The following is an 18,852-nucleotide window of genomic DNA, read 5'->3' on the forward strand; positions in this document are numbered from 1 at the left end:
ATAAATTGTCTCCAATGAGATGCGGGTTTTTTTTTTTTGCAAGATTGAGCTACTTTGCGAAATTTCGCACTGAGAAAAATCGCTGCATGTCTATTTGCACGGTTACCTAACACTGAACTAATTTTCGGTACAAAGCAACTAAAGCAAAGCTACTTTTCTACATACTGTCATTGTTGATGACTGCATTCTTGATTGAATTCCACATGTAACTACAAAAACCCACCTACTATGATTTCTGTTCCTGGCAGCAGACTAATTTACACCCAACCACTCATCTCGCTCTAATTTCAGGATGACGGTTACGTACCGACACGCGAACTGGCGGTGTAATATGCTTTCACTAGAGCAAATACACGAACCGGCCCATCCTGCTACGCCGCTGCATGTGACAACACCCGATCCTTTACACACTACAAATTGAGACACATTTCCTAAAGCCAACTTCACGCAAAACACACATCTTCCAGCAGCAGCAAACGGCAACAACATGGCGCTCAGCACGACGACCGATGCATCGGTGGATGTTATCGCACAAAAACGGCTCGAGTGTCTGGAGACGCTGAACGAAACCGTCGACACGGCGATATCGGGTGAGTGTGCGTCTACTGTAACTAGCTGGAGTGTTTGTTCCCGCTTCCTGAGTACATTTCCGAATGGAAGTGGGGCGAGTGTGTGTGTGGAAACCGCCCAAGGAAACGCGGGAAAGCTCACCACCAGCGAAACGCAAACAAAAGATAGAATCGTGGTGAAAATCCAATTAAAACTTTATCTGATTAATGACGGAACGGTGCAGCGGGTTGCGTCGGGCACGCCAGAAAAACGCACCGACGGAAGCGTAAGAAAATTCGGTTCTAAAGGCATGTAAAGACTGGCTGGGCGAACGAAAAAGGGAGCAGATGGGTTTGCAGAACTGCAACTGAGAGTGCATAATGATTGGATTTACAGTTAATTAGATGGTTGAAACATTATTGGTTGGCATCGATCGATTGCATCGATCCAGATCGTTGTGCCTGCTCGTCCGGAAGGAAAAGGAACATTTCTTTGCTCCGGCGAGGTCAACCGTACTCGCGCTGATGTCTTTATGTGGCTGTGTGGCCTGTGTTTTTCTCATTCCCGTTCTATTCTGCAGGACTCTTCTGCTCCGGGACGTGGGATGGATGGCTGTGTTGGCCGGACACAGCTGCCGGCACCTCGGCGTACGCCCTCTGTCCAAGCTTTATATCAGGTTTCGATCCAACGAGTAAGTATCAGCCCCCAATCGATCGATTTTCCCACCTCGCACCTCGGTTCGCGTTCGAACCCGGACACAAATGGAGCGCCATTTTCATCCGGTATTTTCTTTTTTCTTTCGCCCATCGTTAACGTCCGTCGTTTGCAGGATTCGCCCACAAGGTGTGCAGCGAGAGCGGTGACTGGTTCCGGCATCCGGAGACGAACAAGAGCTGGTCTAACTACACAACCTGCATCAACCTGGACGACTACGAGGTAGGGGGCGTGGACGCATCACATCATTTTTTATCGTTTTATTTTACCTTTTACGTCTCGAGTTTTCCTAACCTTTTCCCCGTTTTTTCTTCTCACACTCTTCTCACCCGAAACAGTGGCGGAAACAGGTGAACCTAATATACGAAACCGGATATGCCATCTCGCTGATAGCTATCCTGCTATCGCTCGCTATTTTAAGCTACTTTAGGTAAGCGCTTATTTCAGCGCTCGGACGGGTTAATGAATTTCGTTTATGCTCATTAGGGTTAAATTACTCTATCCTTCTCGCCCCCCGAGAAATGGGGCTTGGCCTGGTGATTGGGTTTCCGCGTGGTTAGAATATAAAAACCGGGGGTTGACCGGGACAGTGGTGACTGTAGCCACCCTCCCAGCCACACGTCGGTTGACTTTATGAGCGTTTCGCTATCTGGTCAAGTTGGTGGGTGTTTCATGCATTTGGTAGCATCTTCACGATTAACGTGGAACGGTTCTACTTCGGAGCCCATCAGTTAGTTTGTTTACTTAGTATGCGAAGAGTAAACGGAGTAGAACAAATTATGCATTCAACTAAAATTCTTGCCAAGAAATTCGTTCAGCGTTTCGAGTGTCTCTTCTTTTAATAAATTATTAATAAAAATAGTTCAATAAAGAATGCTCTGGATTGATCGCTTATAATTCCTAAGTGAATTTTTCAACATAAGTTAATATTTGTAGCTTTTTAAATTTATCACTGATGAATTGCTAGTGCCTTTCTCTCGTTCAGTTTTTGTTTTGCTTTTATTAAAAAAATACTTCAAAGTTCTTATTTGTACCTCAAACACTTCAATATTCAAAGTAATATGATTATTTTTTGTTAAACAAGAACAAATTAATTATCTAAAACATGAAGCATTTTTAACCTGTTAATAGAGAAGAATCTTACGACACAACTAATGTGTCCCTGTTCAATCCACACAACCGTTTAATAATGCCACTGAAGCGTCTTATCCTTATTAAAATAAACATTAAGCGGGCCAGATTCCGCCAGGTGGTCGCTCTAATCCCATCGTCTAGGATCACGATTAATGTTTCTCCCAGCGTGGCAGGTATGGTTACGATGTACTGTCCACCCTTGCGGAACACCCCACTCGGACGGCCGATCCGTGGGAGAGAAAGAGCGAAATTCAATAATACACTTCCCACCGTGCTATTTGATTACAATCCTGCACCTTGCGACGCACTCACACTCTATCCGCTTGTCGCGATATTGCAGATCGTTGAAATGCGCACGAATAACGCTACACATGAACCTGTTCGTATCCTTCGCCTGCAACAACTCCCTCTGGCTGCTGTGGTACCGGCTGATACTGACCGATCTCGATCTCCTCCAGGAAAGCGGTGTAAGCTGATGGACAAAACGCCCGAAAACACTTCACTCACCTCACATTAACAATCGCACCGGTTTTCCCCACCCCCCCTTTCCGTTTCGCACCGTTTCAGGCTGGCTGCATTACGCTGCATCTGGTGCTGCACTATTTCCTCCTGACCAACTACTCCTGGATGCTGTGCGAGGGGTTCTATCTGCACACGGTGCTGGTGTCGGCGTTCGTGTCGGAGAAGAAGCTGCTCAAATGGTTGCTGGCGCTTGGCTGGGGTTCGCCAGCCATCTTCATCGTCCTGTACGGGTTCCTGCGAGGCTACGTTAGCCCACCGAACGATACAATAGAGTAAGTGGAAACGAGACCTCTCTCTCTCTCTCGCTCTCTCTCTCCCTCTCACGCTCCGTATGTGTATATTGAATAAATAAAAACTCATTCCGTATAATGGGCTCGCCATCATAAACGTCAATCGGTTCGATGGTTCGCATCGGTTGGCGGAGACCGGACGAAACGTTGATGCGTTTGCGATTGATGATCCAATTAAGAGCTGTATTTGCAATCGTATTTGCATCGACGCTTCTCTTTCTTTCCATTCCATTATGTATGCCGATAGTTACGATGGTTGCCACTGGCAACAGACACGCAGCCAGCAGCGCAGCAATTAAATTTTTAGCTTTCCTTAAATCGTTTTACTGTCTGCACACAAATATTGTACACCATGTAGACGGATTTTTTTGTTGTTCACAATCATAAACTTATTTTCTCGCATATTTAACTACATCCGGCAACATTTAACACAGCAAAAAACAGTACAACGGCCTGCTGTGTTTTTGCTACTAAAACAAACAACACCGCCAACGGGGCACTTCTGTTACTTCCCATAGTTTCGCACGGCATTCATTTATTCATTCGCTCGAAAACAAAAGCCCTTAACCTCTAATCTCGGTCCTGCTTGAATCGTTTTACTTAGTCTTTTTTTTTTGTCGGCCCCCCCCCCCCCCCTCCTTTTCTTTTCCCACCCAGATGCTGGATGAACGATAGTTCCTTCAACAAGGTGTTCGTCGGCCCGGTCTGCATTTCGATGCTGCTGAACCTGGTGTTCCTGTTCAACATCATGCGGGTGTTGCTGCTGAAGCTGAAGGCACCGGCCGGCCCACAGGGTGCCGGTCCATCGAGAACGATTCTACAAGCCTTCCGGTAAGTACGGCCTGTACTGGATGTACTCGTTGCCTACGGGGCTACACTGTATTTCGTGCGTTATTTATGCTTCTCCTTTCGGGGAATTCGTTTTCCTACCTGTACGATACATCCCGCTTGTTTGCGTGAACTTTTTGCTACCGTTTTGCATCGAATGAAAGGAGTTTCAGAGTTTGGGATTTTATGGAATTACTTTCATCAAACTGTGTCATGCTCACACATGGGTGTGTTCAGTAATGAAAATCCTCCCCCAAAGGGCCTTTACAACTACCGATACGATTTGGATACGAAGAGCAATAGAAAAAAAAGTTTCGACTGTTGCTGGTGGGAGGCGGTTGAATAGAAAGTTGTCCTCTACAATCTAATTAGAAACTGCAACCCTTTTTTTATTTGAAACGAAAGATCTTTGTTAGGTTACGTCCAGACCAGTTGCTTAAAAACGACTCAAATATCTTGTTGTATGGTAAATCAAGAAGAGGTTTTAAAATGTTTTAGAGGTTGCAAATAATTAACCTCATTATTGTTGGATATAGGTAACCGGACATACAGTTTAGTGGGCGAGAACATGCTTAAGAAATACATAAGAGGGTTGCAGAGTAGCTTATTGGCTATTTACTTTTATATTTCACACACTCCTGTTCCTACTATAGAACTTTTCTCGGGGCCCTTTGCACAGCGAGGCTCTAGATCCGCCACCCCATTTGAACCGAGGTGGTGATTACTCACTTCAATCTTCTCTGGATGTCGAAGGCTTTTAAAGATCTGATCTCACTGAAGTCTGTGAACTGCTCTGTACTTTAATTTGCTAATATAGTTTGTGAAAAGTCAAGCCAATGTATAACAGATGCTATACTGTACGACTCCATCCTTGGCCATCTAGAAGTCAACGATCGCCTTATGGAGTTCGAGGTTTGTCTCTTGAGCTGCAATCACTCTGCAATACTCGTCAAAAGGCAGAGCATATATTGGTGACAAGCGAGACTCAAGATGTCTTAATAAGAGATTTTTTAAAGATAATATCGAAAGGTCCTTGTAACAAAGACTCGTGTACTATGAGTATCATCGAATTTGTTTTTTTTTATTTTATAAGGATTAATTATCATTACTATTTAATTCTTGCCAGCTTGCTGATATGCATTATTTATTTTACATTTAGTACAATTGTACTAAACAAAAAGTACGGTATCAAATCATATTAGTACTCGTCAGCGGACACTAATTACTTTTTTGGAAACAGGAAACTCTAAGCTAAATCAAAACCTAACAACTAAATCTGAACCAGTTTAATTTGCAAGAAAATTGTTCTATTCCAATATTCAACAGCGCCACACTGCTTCTGGTGCCACTGCTCGGTCTCCAGTACATACTTACACCGTTTCGGCCAGGCCATGGGCACCCGTACGAACGAACGTACGAAACTATGCTTGCTTGCACTTCCTCGTTTCAGGTAAGCTAAGTGCTCCAACTAAACTACCCAATGAACAAAACAAAAAATCGAAAGGGAACTGTGCGTAGTGTAACCGTGACAGTGAACTGTCGAAACAAAAAAAAAACCGCTTTTGATCTAGTACGCCGTGCGGCACGTCCATCATACTTTGCTAACGCACTCACACCGTATCCAACAGGGTCTGTTTGTGGCGGTGCTGTTCTGCTTCCTGAACGGTGAGGTGATCGCACAAGTGAAGCGCAAGTGGCGCACCGTGTTCCTGCGTACCCGCGCCAACTCCTACACTGCGACGCAAGTGTCCGTAAGTACGTTAACGCATCCCTGTTGAACGGTTTGATTTTTTTTGGTTTCGTTTTTTTTTATTTATTTATTTATTATAGCACACCACAGCTTTCCTCACAAGCATCACACACGAATAATGATTTTGGTAGAATGATGCACGAAACGCAGCAAGGGAACATTTTTTGTATCGTTTACAAATGGATTTGTACATAAAAGAAATGCTTTTCGGCTGTAAATTATTGAGCGTAGAAAAAAAGTGAAGCCAGCAAATCGACGCATTACTCACGGTAGACCATTTCTAATTAGTGCAAAATCTTCTTATCTCACGCCATAATATGCCCTGGTCATGGTTCAACCCTGACACCCATTCGGGGTGTAGTCACTAGTTTACACAACCCCCATTCGCATTGCGACCCCCTTTTCGCATACGCCGGTGTACCTTCCGGTGTCTAGCCGGGGTGTCGTTTAAATCAAAACTTAACTGGGCGCCACCAGTGTTTGTTCTTGTGGCCACCGTTAGCGCCTGCTGATGGCGTTTACGGTCGAGCGTATCATGCAGGTACGGTCACCACGAGGCACCCGTGAAAACGATAGTGCACCCGGGGATTAGAGACGATAAATAACGTGAGGCTCTCACTACGTTCACTTTATCACTTACATCGTTAACTTTGCTTGAAGGTTGGAATGGCTTGAACAAGAACGCTACACCACGCACCTACTTCCCCGCTTCTACTGGTCCCATCGGTAACCTCCCTCATCCCTAGTTCCTCCCATCCCCCGTTTGTTGTATAATTTCCCTTTCAAAATGGTATCGCTCTCTGTCACACACACACTCTCTCTCTCTCTTTCTCTCTTTCTCTTTCTCCCACTTTTCTTCTCTTTTTTCTTCTTTCGTCCTATACTTTCAGTCCTACGCTATATCTGAGACGAGTTTTTAAAAAAATTGAATGCAAGTATCTTTGTTTTCATTCCACTTTTGTGCGAACAAAAAGTAAAAATTAACCTGTCCTGTTTTTTCCTTCTGTTTTATTCATTCAACGAACATTCATTGTAAAACAAACAATCAAGCAAAACAAAAAAGCAAAACCAAACAAAACCTCACAAAATGCAAACCAGCGTTCACGTTTTAGTCTCATGAAATAGCTACATTTTCTCTTTTTTCGCTATCTTTGTTTCCATTTTATTATACGAAAAAACAAATCCTTCATTGCACTGAGCTAAATTGTTTCATTTTTGTGTTCGAAGCACTTTGTTTGATTTTTCTCCTTTATTCCCAAGTTATGCGTACCCAACCAGCAGATTTTCATGTTATTTGTTATAACTCAATTTAAACTTTCATAATTCAATTTGTTTGTTCTTTGTTGTGCACGTTTGTGTGTATGCGTTTTTATTTTGTTCTTTCTTTCAATTTTCTTCATTCAGTCGGCTAACACTATTGGAACCCTTTGGTCTCATTTTACATGTTGTTTTCTATTTATGAATATTCCTCCATTATGTGTTACATTTTCATGTTCGTCTCTTACGTAGGATGAAAGCAGATATTACAATTCGTGCTGCATTTTTATGTGTTTTTCCCTAACTTTCTTCCATTTCTTTACTTACTCGTTCCGGTGGTTGGCTCCTTGTTTGTTACTTTCCTTTCAATGTCCGATTTTTCCCGTTCTCACACTCCGTTTGCTGTTCTCTTCATCATTCCACTTTCTCTCTCTCTCTTTCTCTCTATTTTTTGTCATTGTTTTCTCTCTTTCTTTCTCTCTCTCTCTCTTTCTATCTCTCTCGTCGTGTGTATTAATGTCTGTACTGTCCGATGTGTAAAATAAATCCCCAAATTCTAATCACAGCCGGTCACCTTGCAGTTCGTCCGTTGCGGTCCACCAGTGCCCGGTGAGGAGAAGGTTTGACTAAACGAGTACACCGACCGCGGCCCAACCAAATCCGCCCGTAAACCATTCTCCAACCGCACCCGGAAACGCTCGTTGCTGCTGTCTGCCTCGTCCGAGCTGTCGGAACCGGTGGCCAGCACAATCCCACGGCCGACCGATAACGTACGCGACCCAAGTTCCTCGGCCATCGATCCGCACCCGATCGGCACAACAAATGGCAACACAGCGACCGATACCAGCACCACCACCGAGACGGCACCAACCGCGACAGTTCAAAGGGTACACTTCCGGCCGGAACCGGTAGCCGATCCGCTGCGCCCGCTGAGGGATGGAAAGCCTCCGTTCGCCGGGGCAACCACAAAAAACGGTCACACCCACCGGCAGCAGCCACCATCGGTCAACGGGTTTCATGCGACGATGGAAACCGATTTTCCCGACGACACTGAGGCACCCGCGGACGAGATCCTTTAAGCAGGTGGCAATCGGTTATTCGCTAGCTTTAAAACGATCCTATCTGTGTAGAATTAAGTTACCTGTGTGAAACTATGCGTAACGGCCATAAACCTGTCCCCCGATATTGCGATCGTTTGCAAAACGATGCGATTGACGGTTGAGGAGAACGATTTTATACACATTTTTTGTATTAAAAACAAACAAAACTGTTCCTCTGTCCCATTAACGCTGTACCGCTGGGCCCCGCATGTAGATATTGCAATCGCTTTCTCTTGTATGTCGCTGTACACATGTGTTGGTTTGATCGGCAGCCGTAAAGCACGAACGCTTTAATGTTCGGCACTGTTCAGATGGAAATAAATATGTACTTTTAATGCACGGTAACGCTAACGAATAGATAATTATTAAATGTTACGTAGTAAGCGATAAGAGCAAAGAGATGTAACTGAAACGAGGACACATACCGGATCCTTTATTAATGACTGTGTCATTTGCTTCTGTGAATTAAATAAATGAAGAAAGATGAACCCTAAAACGATGTGCAAACTTGCTAAAATGCCAAAAAAAAAACACACACACACACCGTGCACATACACACTTAACCGAACTTGAACTGGAAAGGCACGAACGGACAAAGATGTAGTGCATAATCTTAAAAAGGGCTGTTTGTTACAAGAAAAATCCTCTATCAAATTTATGCAACACGGGAGATGTTATGAAATGTTTGAAAGATAAAATAATATTTAAAAAAGTTTATCGTAAAACTGTCCCCAAACATTACCTACTTAGATGAACCTGTGAGAGGCAGTAAAAATGAGTCTTTTAAACAAAACACACACACAACTGTAGTTAAATATAAAGCATATAGATATGAGATGAAAACCTACACTATATGCTATAGCTAAAACAAGAGAAATGTAAATGTTCCGTTCTTTTTGTCTCTCCTTCGCTCTCTCCCTCTCTTTCGATACGTTGTAATTGTACGAAATACGTGTACTGAGTGAAGGATTGAAACAAACATGAGACATATAGAACAAAATGAAATAAAGAAGAGGAAAAATATATCAGAATTTACTGTGAACCGATACGCTCGATGCTGTGGGAAGTAATTATTCGTTATCAGTTATTAAATATCACATTGATGCGGTATTTATGCGTGGTAAAAAGAACAACTAAAGGATATTAATTACATTCTAACGATGGTATTTCATGGGTTTAAATTGGTATAAGTATAACCAATTACTAAAAGCATTTTATTATACACCCGATTGTGAATGAAAATAGACAAAACCTATTATATGACTAGTTAATATCTCACCGTTAAATATTGTGGCAGATATTTTATGATGATTCAGCGCGCTTAATGGTATTCGATTTATGCACTTAGGTGTTGAAATTCGAGACAAATAATAGTGCCACGGCCTTTTTTAAAATATTATCTTTTATTTTTTAATGGCAAATTTTGCTTTCATAATTATACCTTGCTTGTTTAAAATAAACAACTGTGTCTATTTTTAAAATCAGCGTAATATAATTAAAAATATTTGTACATTTTTAATATATTTATATTGCTAAATATTGCTAAATGAAATGTAACGCTTTCCATCAGAATGTGAGCTTTGGAATGGAGGCGCCCAGTACCGAATGGAGACGCCCACTACCGGATGGAGACGCCTGGTGGTTTGTAAACGAATGGTTTCACTGGACGGAGTAAAATCATTCCGCGTGGGATGCGGTTGGCAAACCCTTTGATGTGTCCCAATAATGTCCAATCAAGGAAATGAATGTTGGAATTTACATCGCCAAAAACGTAACCAAATATTCGTGCATATGCGGATGACATTCTTGCCGGACCGTCACCCAATCGTGGAATGTGCCTTGACAAATGAAGCGAACCGTTGGTGCAACCTTGCAGCGAACATCGCATTCCAATGGGCCTTCCAATCCCGTCCCATCAAACAGAATTGATTGCCTTGACATTTGACGTTATTTGGCTCGTTCGGATGGCAAATGGCACCGCTGGCACCTGCAAAACAACACCTAACCGAACGGGGCCTCGCATATGCTTAATTGATGTTAAGCTTTTGAGCAATCTATTCAAGCGGCTTGTTGTGGTGCACCATCTGCCGTTTCGTGTTAAATCAAATGCTGCCTGTGTCTGCCTGTCTGGAGCTAAGGGAAACATCATATAGCATCACATCCGGATGGTGGAATATGAAATGTCACCGTACGAAAGTTCATTTCCTTCACACATGCCGGTTAAACAACTGTCTTGCGTCTGTCTGTCTTTGTCTGGGTGCTCGGAAGGGGAATCCATAAAGACGTATTTGTTTTCCATTGTGGCGCCATTAAAAACGACTCTCAAGCAGGCGGCAGTGTGCCATCGTTGCATGGCACCGGTGTGTTTGTGTTCCATTTTAGTTGAAATAACATTTTCTCCGTTCCCCATCCATCCATCAGCAGCACGGATGTGTGGTGATTGTAATATACAATCTGGAATGTATTAATCATACGCACTTTAGCATGAGGAAGTTGATAAGCTATTGAATAATTTGAGCGTTATAAATTACAAAGAGTGTGTCATTGAGTCAGGTTGAATCAATCCTTGAATAATATCTTTCGTCACGAGTGGTTTCGATTTCCTTAAGGCTTATATCTCTGCTTCTACATTAAATAACTATTCTTTACTAACGTGTTACTACAACTTCTGTTAAACGATGCAAATTATCCGCTCTCTTCACTATGCGATTTTTTAAAACGACGGATTAAATGGTTCAAAGACGTTCAGCCTGGGGAAAAACATAAACATTTTCTTGCGGCTAAAGCAAACATGAAATTCGATGACGATATGAACCCCTGCAATGGTCCCCAATGTCTGTTAATGTGCTTTCCCGCACTTGGCTTCCGACGATAGTCACTTCATGCTTCCTGCCCTTCACTGTGCGATTTGTTCTCTCCATCTCTTTCGCCCATTGCATCCGGTATCATCAATCAATGCATGGTATGGTCACATCATGTTCACGCTCTTTTCACGCAACTCATGTATGGGCGCACACGACCAAATGCGTTGCGACGCGAATTGAATTATATCTTGGTAAATATTATTTTGTTGGAAATTGATTTCCGATGCCCTCAAACGCAAACGCCCCAGTGGAAGCCCTTTTATTCTTGTTCTGCGAGCAGCGATGATCCATTCTTTCGCCTTTCGGCATTTCGGTATTGATTGATGCTGTTTTTGAAAGAATAAGAGAGGAATGGATGCGATGAAAGCGATTTTTGTTTTGGTTTTATCTTTTCATTCTATTTTCTTTTCCTTTATTCCATTTTTGTGGCTACTGCATTGCATATTAATTATTATACATGACAATTTGTAGGAAAACGCAATTATGTATATTCTATTTAATTAATTAGATGCATTAAAAATGCGGATCTCGCTTATAGTACAAATAAACAAAGTGTGCAACTCGATTGTTATTCAGCTTCAATGAAATAAAGAATGATAGTTTCCAAAGAAAATTTCTAGTAAGTATTGTGACGATTAATAATTTAAATCATGTCTAAAGCAATTTCAGCATAACTGATACCTATTGAATAGTACACGAAATCAGATCAAACAATGCTATGAGATTATTTTTTTCCGTTAAATATGTACAAATCCCCAAGGGTTAAACAATATCACTTGCACGCAAGCCAGTGGCTAACAACTTGCTTGCAAGTCACACGCAAATTTAGATTTAAAAAATCTCGAAACCACTGGTTATTTCAAAGGATTAAAATAGTAATTTGTTACAGTAAAACTCTTAAAGTTTTAGCTCGGATGTTATAAAAGTGTTCTAATACCTAAGTCATCTTGTGTATCTAGCTTCCATTTTTAAGGCTTTACAGCGCATGCCCGGAATAAGGCAAACCAACCGCAAGTGCCAAGCAAATATCAAACAACAATTCTATGAGACCTCTTTTAACAGTTATTAATACGTGCTAAAACTCTCTCTTCTTGGCGTTACAACCTACTAGATCATTCCTGTTATTTCTGGCTTACTAGATTTATTTTACTACATAGCCGGTAATCAGTTCTTGCCTTGGAGGATGGGTTCGAATGGAATGGGAACAAAATTTTCAATTAACTGCTTACCTACTAAAAAAACATAAGCATTTTTTCACAAATACGCAAATCATTTCGCAATAAATAATTTATAAAATTTGTGTGCATTTCCAGAAACTTGTACAAAAATAAGAATTCGGATAATTGTGCACGAAAGTGCTTGTATCGAATTTCTCGTATTGCGTGCAAGATTTTCAAACCGACTATGTCGACTTCTGTCGATTGAATTTCCCAACGGAACTTTTCATGAAAACCAAAATCATGGCAATCGTAGAAAAAAAAACAGTAACAATCTAACTTTGTAGCAAAAAGCTTTGTAAATATATACAAAAAAAAACATTTTAAACAATCGTAGTAAATATTGCAGTGCACAATATAAAAATGACATATTTAAAAATTTAAAGCCTTTTAAATCGACACAATAACATCGCTCGCTAAGAGAAAAAGTGTGTAAGAAAACAGTTCAGTTCAATTTTGGACTTGCGTCATAAACAATTTAAACGATAATTATGTCTCTTCGTCATCGCGACCGGAAACCTTCGCCTGCTAAATGATTGTTTACGTTCCTTCTCATTTATCAATGTACCTGTTGCTGTTGTTCACGTCATACATTGATTTATCAATGGATTTCTTTCTTTCGTTTTTGTTGCTTCTCTCTAACATCTGAAACATTCCCCGACGAGATGCATCCCGAAGTTGTCCCGGGGGAGGTATTTTATCTTTCACTCACGTTACAATGATTGATATCAACTCTTCCCATACACTCGTCCGGCAAAATGTAGTTCGATTGAAAGGTAAACTGTAGCAAAAGAATTGAAGCGGTCCGAAAGCCATAATACGAAATCCAACAGACACATCTTTGGCAATCATCACGACCTACACAGCCAACAGCAAACTTTCGTAAAGAATGTGAGTTTTTAGGGTAACAACTTTCACAACCGGCGTACGCACAACCCTTATGGAAAATCCGTGTCTCGCTCGGGTTGTCTGATAAGACGTACTGACCTCTGCCTAGCAGTTATGGCTACGAACGGTGGGCATTTTATCACACGCAATGATAAAGAACCGTAGTACACCGACGTGACAGCAGTGCGCGACAGGAGAAAGCGCACCGACATATAAAAGGATTCTCCCACTGTTGCCGATCGTCATTCGTGGAGCTGTCGTTACTGGGTGATACCGTGATCGTACCGTGCCCGTAGTGTCTTGAAGTGATCTGAGAGTGAGTGAAAAAACCGAAAAAAACACAACAACGAATTGTCGCGTTTCTGCTGTGGTGGGTGCCTCTAGCTGTGACTTGAACGATGAACTTCCCGGTGGCCTTCGTCCTTATCGCGCTCGTCATTGGGTTGCTGCAGCTGTCTCCAGCGGAAGGCCAATATACAGGTACAGCGACGTGGGTGAACGACAGCATCATGTAAAAACCGAACTCGTCCTCGTGTAGTGCAGTGTTGAAATTGTTTTTTTTTTTTTGTCTGCTACCCAAATTCTACCCACTGGCGCCTTCTGGCTCTCGTGTGAGAACGGAACCCTTATCGAGAGTAGCGACAGAAGAGCAACAAAAATCATAAAAGTTGTCCATTTGATTAACTTGTTCCGGTAGCGCGATATGTATCTACGTGTCAGCTTTGAACCGATATGATCTGCAGACTGATAACGCAATCGATGCGCGGGCTTGTTTAGTGTGCGGGTGACATGATCAACCAAATGCTCGTGACGTTTTTCCTACCGTCCACCATTTACGGGTAGCGATCGTACGGAAATAGTACCCTCCACAACAAGCGGAGGCTAAAAATAACGTTCGGGTTTCCCACATCATTTCCGTTTAGCAATGGAATACAATGTGCATGTCGCTAAAACATAGATAATTGGTGCGATAACATTGCAACTTTGGACGGAAATAAAAACAAAAAATGGGGTTCGACACGTGTATTGCGTGTCTACCAATATTGCTATGTTGTGAAGCGTTCTGGACAGTTGTGTAAGGTGACAAGAACAACAGCATACTTTTAGTTCTGTTTGCATTTGGAGAAACTCGTGATAACAGAGTTGGTTAAAATGTATTTCTTAGGGTACAGGGGAAGATAAGTGGTTGACATTAACTACATAACCCATTCCCTCAAGAGAGTGTTAATGACCTTCTATCATAACATTTTTTTCTGAAACTGATCTAGTAACCCCATTTCTACCAAGTCCAGAAAAATCATACGACCATACATCGGGAAATATATCCCCTTTGATATAATTGGTCCAAATGGGTAAGGATGTATGGAACCCTTCTGTCGGACAGGACTCTACGAACAACATTTCTTGAAACACTTCTTCTTCAACAATATGTTATTTTTTATCATTTTTTCGATCTTTTTTACTTATTGGCCCGATGGTGTATTGGTAATGACGCCGGTCTTCACACGTCAGGGCTGGTCAATAATCCCAATCGAACCAATCCTCCGTATCCAGAACAGACTATCCCACTAAGGGTAAATAAAGTCGAAAAAAGCTAGAAATAGTAGGCCAAGACCTCTTGAGGGTTGTTGTTCTGATAAAGAAGAAGATGATAATTTTTTCTGATTCTCTCTCTCTCTAAATCAAGCCCAGAAACAAAGACTGCCAGAGAGACGCAATGGTGTTACAGACGATATTCTTTTGATATGATCTTCAGAAAAAATTGAATGTCCTTTCCATTCAATGCCTTCTGGTGTACATTTCAATTTTAAGATCCAAGTAATCATACTATGCCATTGTTAAGGACAAACTACTCTAATAGAGTAAAGACAAGATAGATAGTGGACAAGTGGTCGGCAAACGTCCAGGAGAAACAAACTAACATATTTTCCACTAGAAGATCTTGTTGCCCTCTTTCAAACACAATATTGCAAACACAACCCGATTAATATCATTCACTTTTCCCGCTAAACCGTATCCTTCCATCGTCCTTTCAATACTTTAATGGTTCCGGGATGGACTTGTGAGCGATTCATTTTCGAGCTCTTATCGGCTTACTGTAAATCACACCTCCGCTCGGCCACGAACTGAGCTAATGCCGATTAAACGATGCGATTTCGCCGATGGTTGTTACGACCGACCAACCAAACCAAGCCAACCCCTTAATCTGGCCAGGGAAATTAACACGCCGCCTACAGAGTAGAGATCATTTTTAGTACCACTCTCCAACGTTACCGCATACGTACATACGCCGACAGGCGAATGAATGGAGCTTGTAATACCGTGCAAAGCTTCTTGTCCTTTGGCTTTTACCGGGATTAGTACCCAGCAGACGACGATAATGCAACCAAACCAACTCACCCCGTCCTTTCTCTCCAGGTCCAACCCTTGCCTGCGGTGGTACGTCGCTGGTTAAATCGACCACACTGCTTGCACCGAACAGCATTGCAGCGAACGGGCTAACCTGCGTCTACACCATCCGGTCACTCAATCTGCGCATCTGTCAGGTAAGGCGGAAAAATGATACATCGGCATCAACACGTTTCATACTGACCGGGTGTTGTGTTGTGTTTTTTTTGTTCGCAGCTTCGATTGGATTTCAACTCGTTTAGTCTTGCCCAGCCGACGCTCGATCCGTACCCGAAATGCATCAACGATGTGTTTTCGGTGGAAAACATGAACTTCAATTTATGTGGTGAAAACAGCGGCCAGCACGGTAAGTGTGAGGCCCATGATGGATAGATTCTAGTGGGAAATTGATTTTCGAACATTCGGCTTTAAGGCAGGAACTTCATTTAAGATGGGAGTCGTTCGCCTTCAGTGCTAATGTAATTTCATATTAATTATCTCTTTGTGAATTTTCCTCCCATCTAGTGTATGTGCCCTTCAACCCTACCAATGCCGATCGTACGATGACGATCACCTTCCAGATCGCTAGTCGCTCGCAAATCCCAACACTGGCCAACCCACACTGGAGCGTCCGGGTGCAGCAGCTCGAGTGTCCAACCGGAATGGCAGCCGCCGCCCGTCAGTTGGATCCTTCGGAAATGCTTCCCCAGAACGCTCGCACGGTGCACGGCGATATCGGTCTTCTCGCACCGACCGGCTGCCTGCAGTACTTCACCGACACCTCCGGTACGGTTGAATCTTTCAACCTTGCCTCCGGTGCGGGACCGTACCTGGGTGGGTTGGACTATGCCATCTGCTTCAAGCGTCCTCGCAATAGTCAACTGTTGCGTCTCATACCGATCACCTTCGAGATCGCATCGTCCGCTAACCCGACCGCCCAAAATCCTGGCGTGGATGAGCTGTGTTATTCCAGCGTCTCCGTAATGGCACGATCCGAGGACAATCTACACATTCCGAACGCGGTGGCCCGGTTGCCAGCGTTGCCCGCCCTACGAGCAAGCCGGTTTTGTAGCAGCAGCTTGAGCAACGGAGAAGTGGATGGTGAGTCGCAAGTTGATGAAGTTCCAATCCCAAGCATCACTAACAAACTCCCTTTTATCTTCTCCAGTCACTGGACCAGGCCCGTTCATGATGTACTTTACCAGTGATCAACTGTTCGATCCGTTCCATCGCGAAACTGGCTTCCGGCTGCAGTATCAAATCATGTAATCCGACGCGTAAACGGGCAGCAGAAAAAACACGACACTCCCCAGCAACCGTTGATGGCCGGTTTTGTCGGTTTCTCGGAAAAAAAGATCAATAGCACACATACTTAGGCACTCCTGTGTACTGGTTAAATAATAATGTAGCACGTTCAGCAAAATTGACAAAATCAACTCGTGATCCTTACCCGACAGAAGGCGACGTTTTGGGGGGGGAGCGTCATACTGCATACACTGCGTTCCATTAACCCCAATAAACACTACTCCAAACCGTTTCCATGACAAGAAGAGGCGGAATGTTTTAAATAGGGATTGCTTGAGCATTGAAATAAATGTGTATGGGCGATGACAACCGTTAAAAACCAGACTACGAAAAACTGCGAGGTGAAACTTAATTGGAAAGTAAAATTGTTTTTTAATCAACTAAACAAACCCAATTAAATTAACAATTATAATACTTTTTATCAGTATTTGTCACTCTATTGCTCGTTACTTACTCGTTAGCTTAACATCATTGGTCAGGGAGGTCAAAATGAAATATGCACTGAGAAATGCAGAAGATGTTGCTAAAACTAATCAATCTTTTAAATAGCAATAACTTGGATAAACTTTGCTTTTTTGGATGTTGTGTCACGAACTAGGACTTCCTTAGGCATCCAAGTAGACCATAATTGACTAAATATCACTCGCGTCCTGAAAGTTAATACCGGATGATCAATCAAACTCATTAACAGGATGTGTTGGCTTGAAATACTCTACGTTGTGTTCTCTTGTATTGAAAATAATCCAAACTCCTTCCATTGATTTATTTCTGTGTTTTAATTGCCATAATGCTGCCGTCAATCTCTTACAATTTATTCTTCACGAGCAGTAGATACATACTGATTTTTCTGTCTCTCCTTTTGCTCTCTGATTGCTTTGATTAAAATCTTTCATGCCCTAACTTTCTTATTCCGTTGACATATATGGATTGAAATCTTCTCTTCACAAACCTGACTCTGCTTTTAAAAACTATTGAAATGCCCAATGCGAGTTGTCAGTTTGAAATGGCAAACTGAAGACGTCAATGGGACGTCAAAGTTTTGTCAGGGGTTTTTATTGTATCTTAATTGTTTTTATAATTCTTTCAAGAACGATACATCGACAGGGAATTAATTTGCATAAACATATTTATTGAACTGCTCAATGCTAGTGTGCAGTAATGCAAATTTAAATCCCTTAATCCTATTCTTCCTTTCAACCTTTAGCTTAACATTATTCATACATCACATTAACCCAACCGCTGTCTATAGGAGCGATGTACAGTTTAAGCTCTGTATTACATTATTTTCTTCACCAAAAACAATGCTGAGCAGGAAGCTACAATGTCGCATGCTTAAACCTCCAAAAAAAAAAACATGCTTGCAAAACGGGTTTCACTTCACAGCTGAGACATTTTCAGCGTAAAAAGGCATCAAAAATTAGGTATAACATGCAGCAAAACTCATGATCCCACGCTCCCACAAACCGCCATCCGTTGTGTTGCTCATGCAGCACATCTCGTTGCCGAATCCAGCGCCCAAACCGTCCAACACGGGTTGGCACGTCCCAGGCGCCGTACCATTCTACACGCTCGTTGAACATGTTAAAGTGAAATAATACTCTGCAACAAAAGGGGCGGCCAACGTACCGTACACCGCATCGACAACCGTTTTGCGGTCGTTTCCACCAATCTTAAAGCACGGGAGCTGTGTAGTAGCAACCGAGAGCTGCTTGCTACATTTGCCACGCTCCGTGAGCTTCTGGTCCCTGGGAGAGTGGAGCAAGACACACATGCACACACACAGGAAAGTGGGATCGTTTCACCGGATGAACCGAAATGGGCCAGCAATTTCCATTGATATTAATAATTAAATTCAATAAAACTCCATAATAATAAAATAATCTATACCGAAGAGCCCGTGCTCGTCCAAAGCAATACGGCTTCGGGTCCGGTGTGCGAAGTGTTGTAATAAACTTGAGACAACGTGCTCGTCCCCTTGGATCCTACGGGGCCCGGGTGTGGCCCCGAACCAACCCGGCAGGTGGACACGTGGATGTAATCGGCCTT

General features: G+C 42.5%; 2 protein-coding genes across 6 annotated transcripts; both read left to right on the forward strand.

The window, feature by feature from the left end:
* Nucleotides 1-302: 302 nt before the first annotated feature.
* Nucleotides 303-9,125, forward strand: LOC128300157 (calcitonin gene-related peptide type 1 receptor). 5 transcript variants are annotated; one of them, XR_008287330.1, is made up of 11 exons: nt 303-590; nt 1,130-1,240; nt 1,379-1,485; nt 1,602-1,693; nt 2,738-2,864; nt 2,965-3,191; nt 3,867-4,040; nt 5,364-5,487; nt 5,666-5,788; nt 5,868-6,393; nt 7,626-7,691. XR_008287330.1 is itself a non-coding variant. In XM_053036127.1 (10 exons), the coding sequence occupies exons 1-10, from the start codon at nt 488-490 to the stop codon at nt 7,655-7,657; spliced, it is 1,224 nt and encodes a 407-aa protein (XP_052892087.1). In that variant the 5' UTR covers nt 303-487; the 3' UTR covers nt 7,658-9,125. The 5 variants fall into 5 exon arrangements, 4 of the variants coding, with proteins under 4 accessions (XP_052892087.1, XP_052892085.1, XP_052892084.1 ...); XM_053036127.1 differs by lacking the exon at nt 5,868-6,393 and having other exon boundaries at nt 5,666-5,792; nt 7,626-9,125; XM_053036125.1 differs by lacking the exon at nt 5,868-6,393 and having other exon boundaries at nt 7,611-9,125.
* Nucleotides 9,126-13,392: 4,267 nt separating this feature from the next.
* On the forward strand, nt 13,393-16,990 carry LOC128304364 (uncharacterized). The gene is made up of 5 exons (XM_053041545.1): nt 13,393-13,593; nt 15,532-15,659; nt 15,739-15,868; nt 16,027-16,602; nt 16,670-16,990. The coding sequence occupies exons 1-5, from the start codon at nt 13,512-13,514 to the stop codon at nt 16,768-16,770; spliced, it is 1,017 nt and encodes a 338-aa protein (XP_052897505.1). The 5' UTR covers nt 13,393-13,511; the 3' UTR covers nt 16,771-16,990.
* The last annotated feature ends 1,862 nt before the right edge of the window (nt 16,991-18,852 follow it).

This window comes from Anopheles moucheti, chromosome 3 (genome assembly GCF_943734755.1).
Source record: "Anopheles moucheti chromosome 3, idAnoMoucSN_F20_07, whole genome shotgun sequence".
NCBI classification, from domain to species: Eukaryota; Metazoa; Arthropoda; class Insecta; order Diptera; family Culicidae; genus Anopheles; species Anopheles moucheti.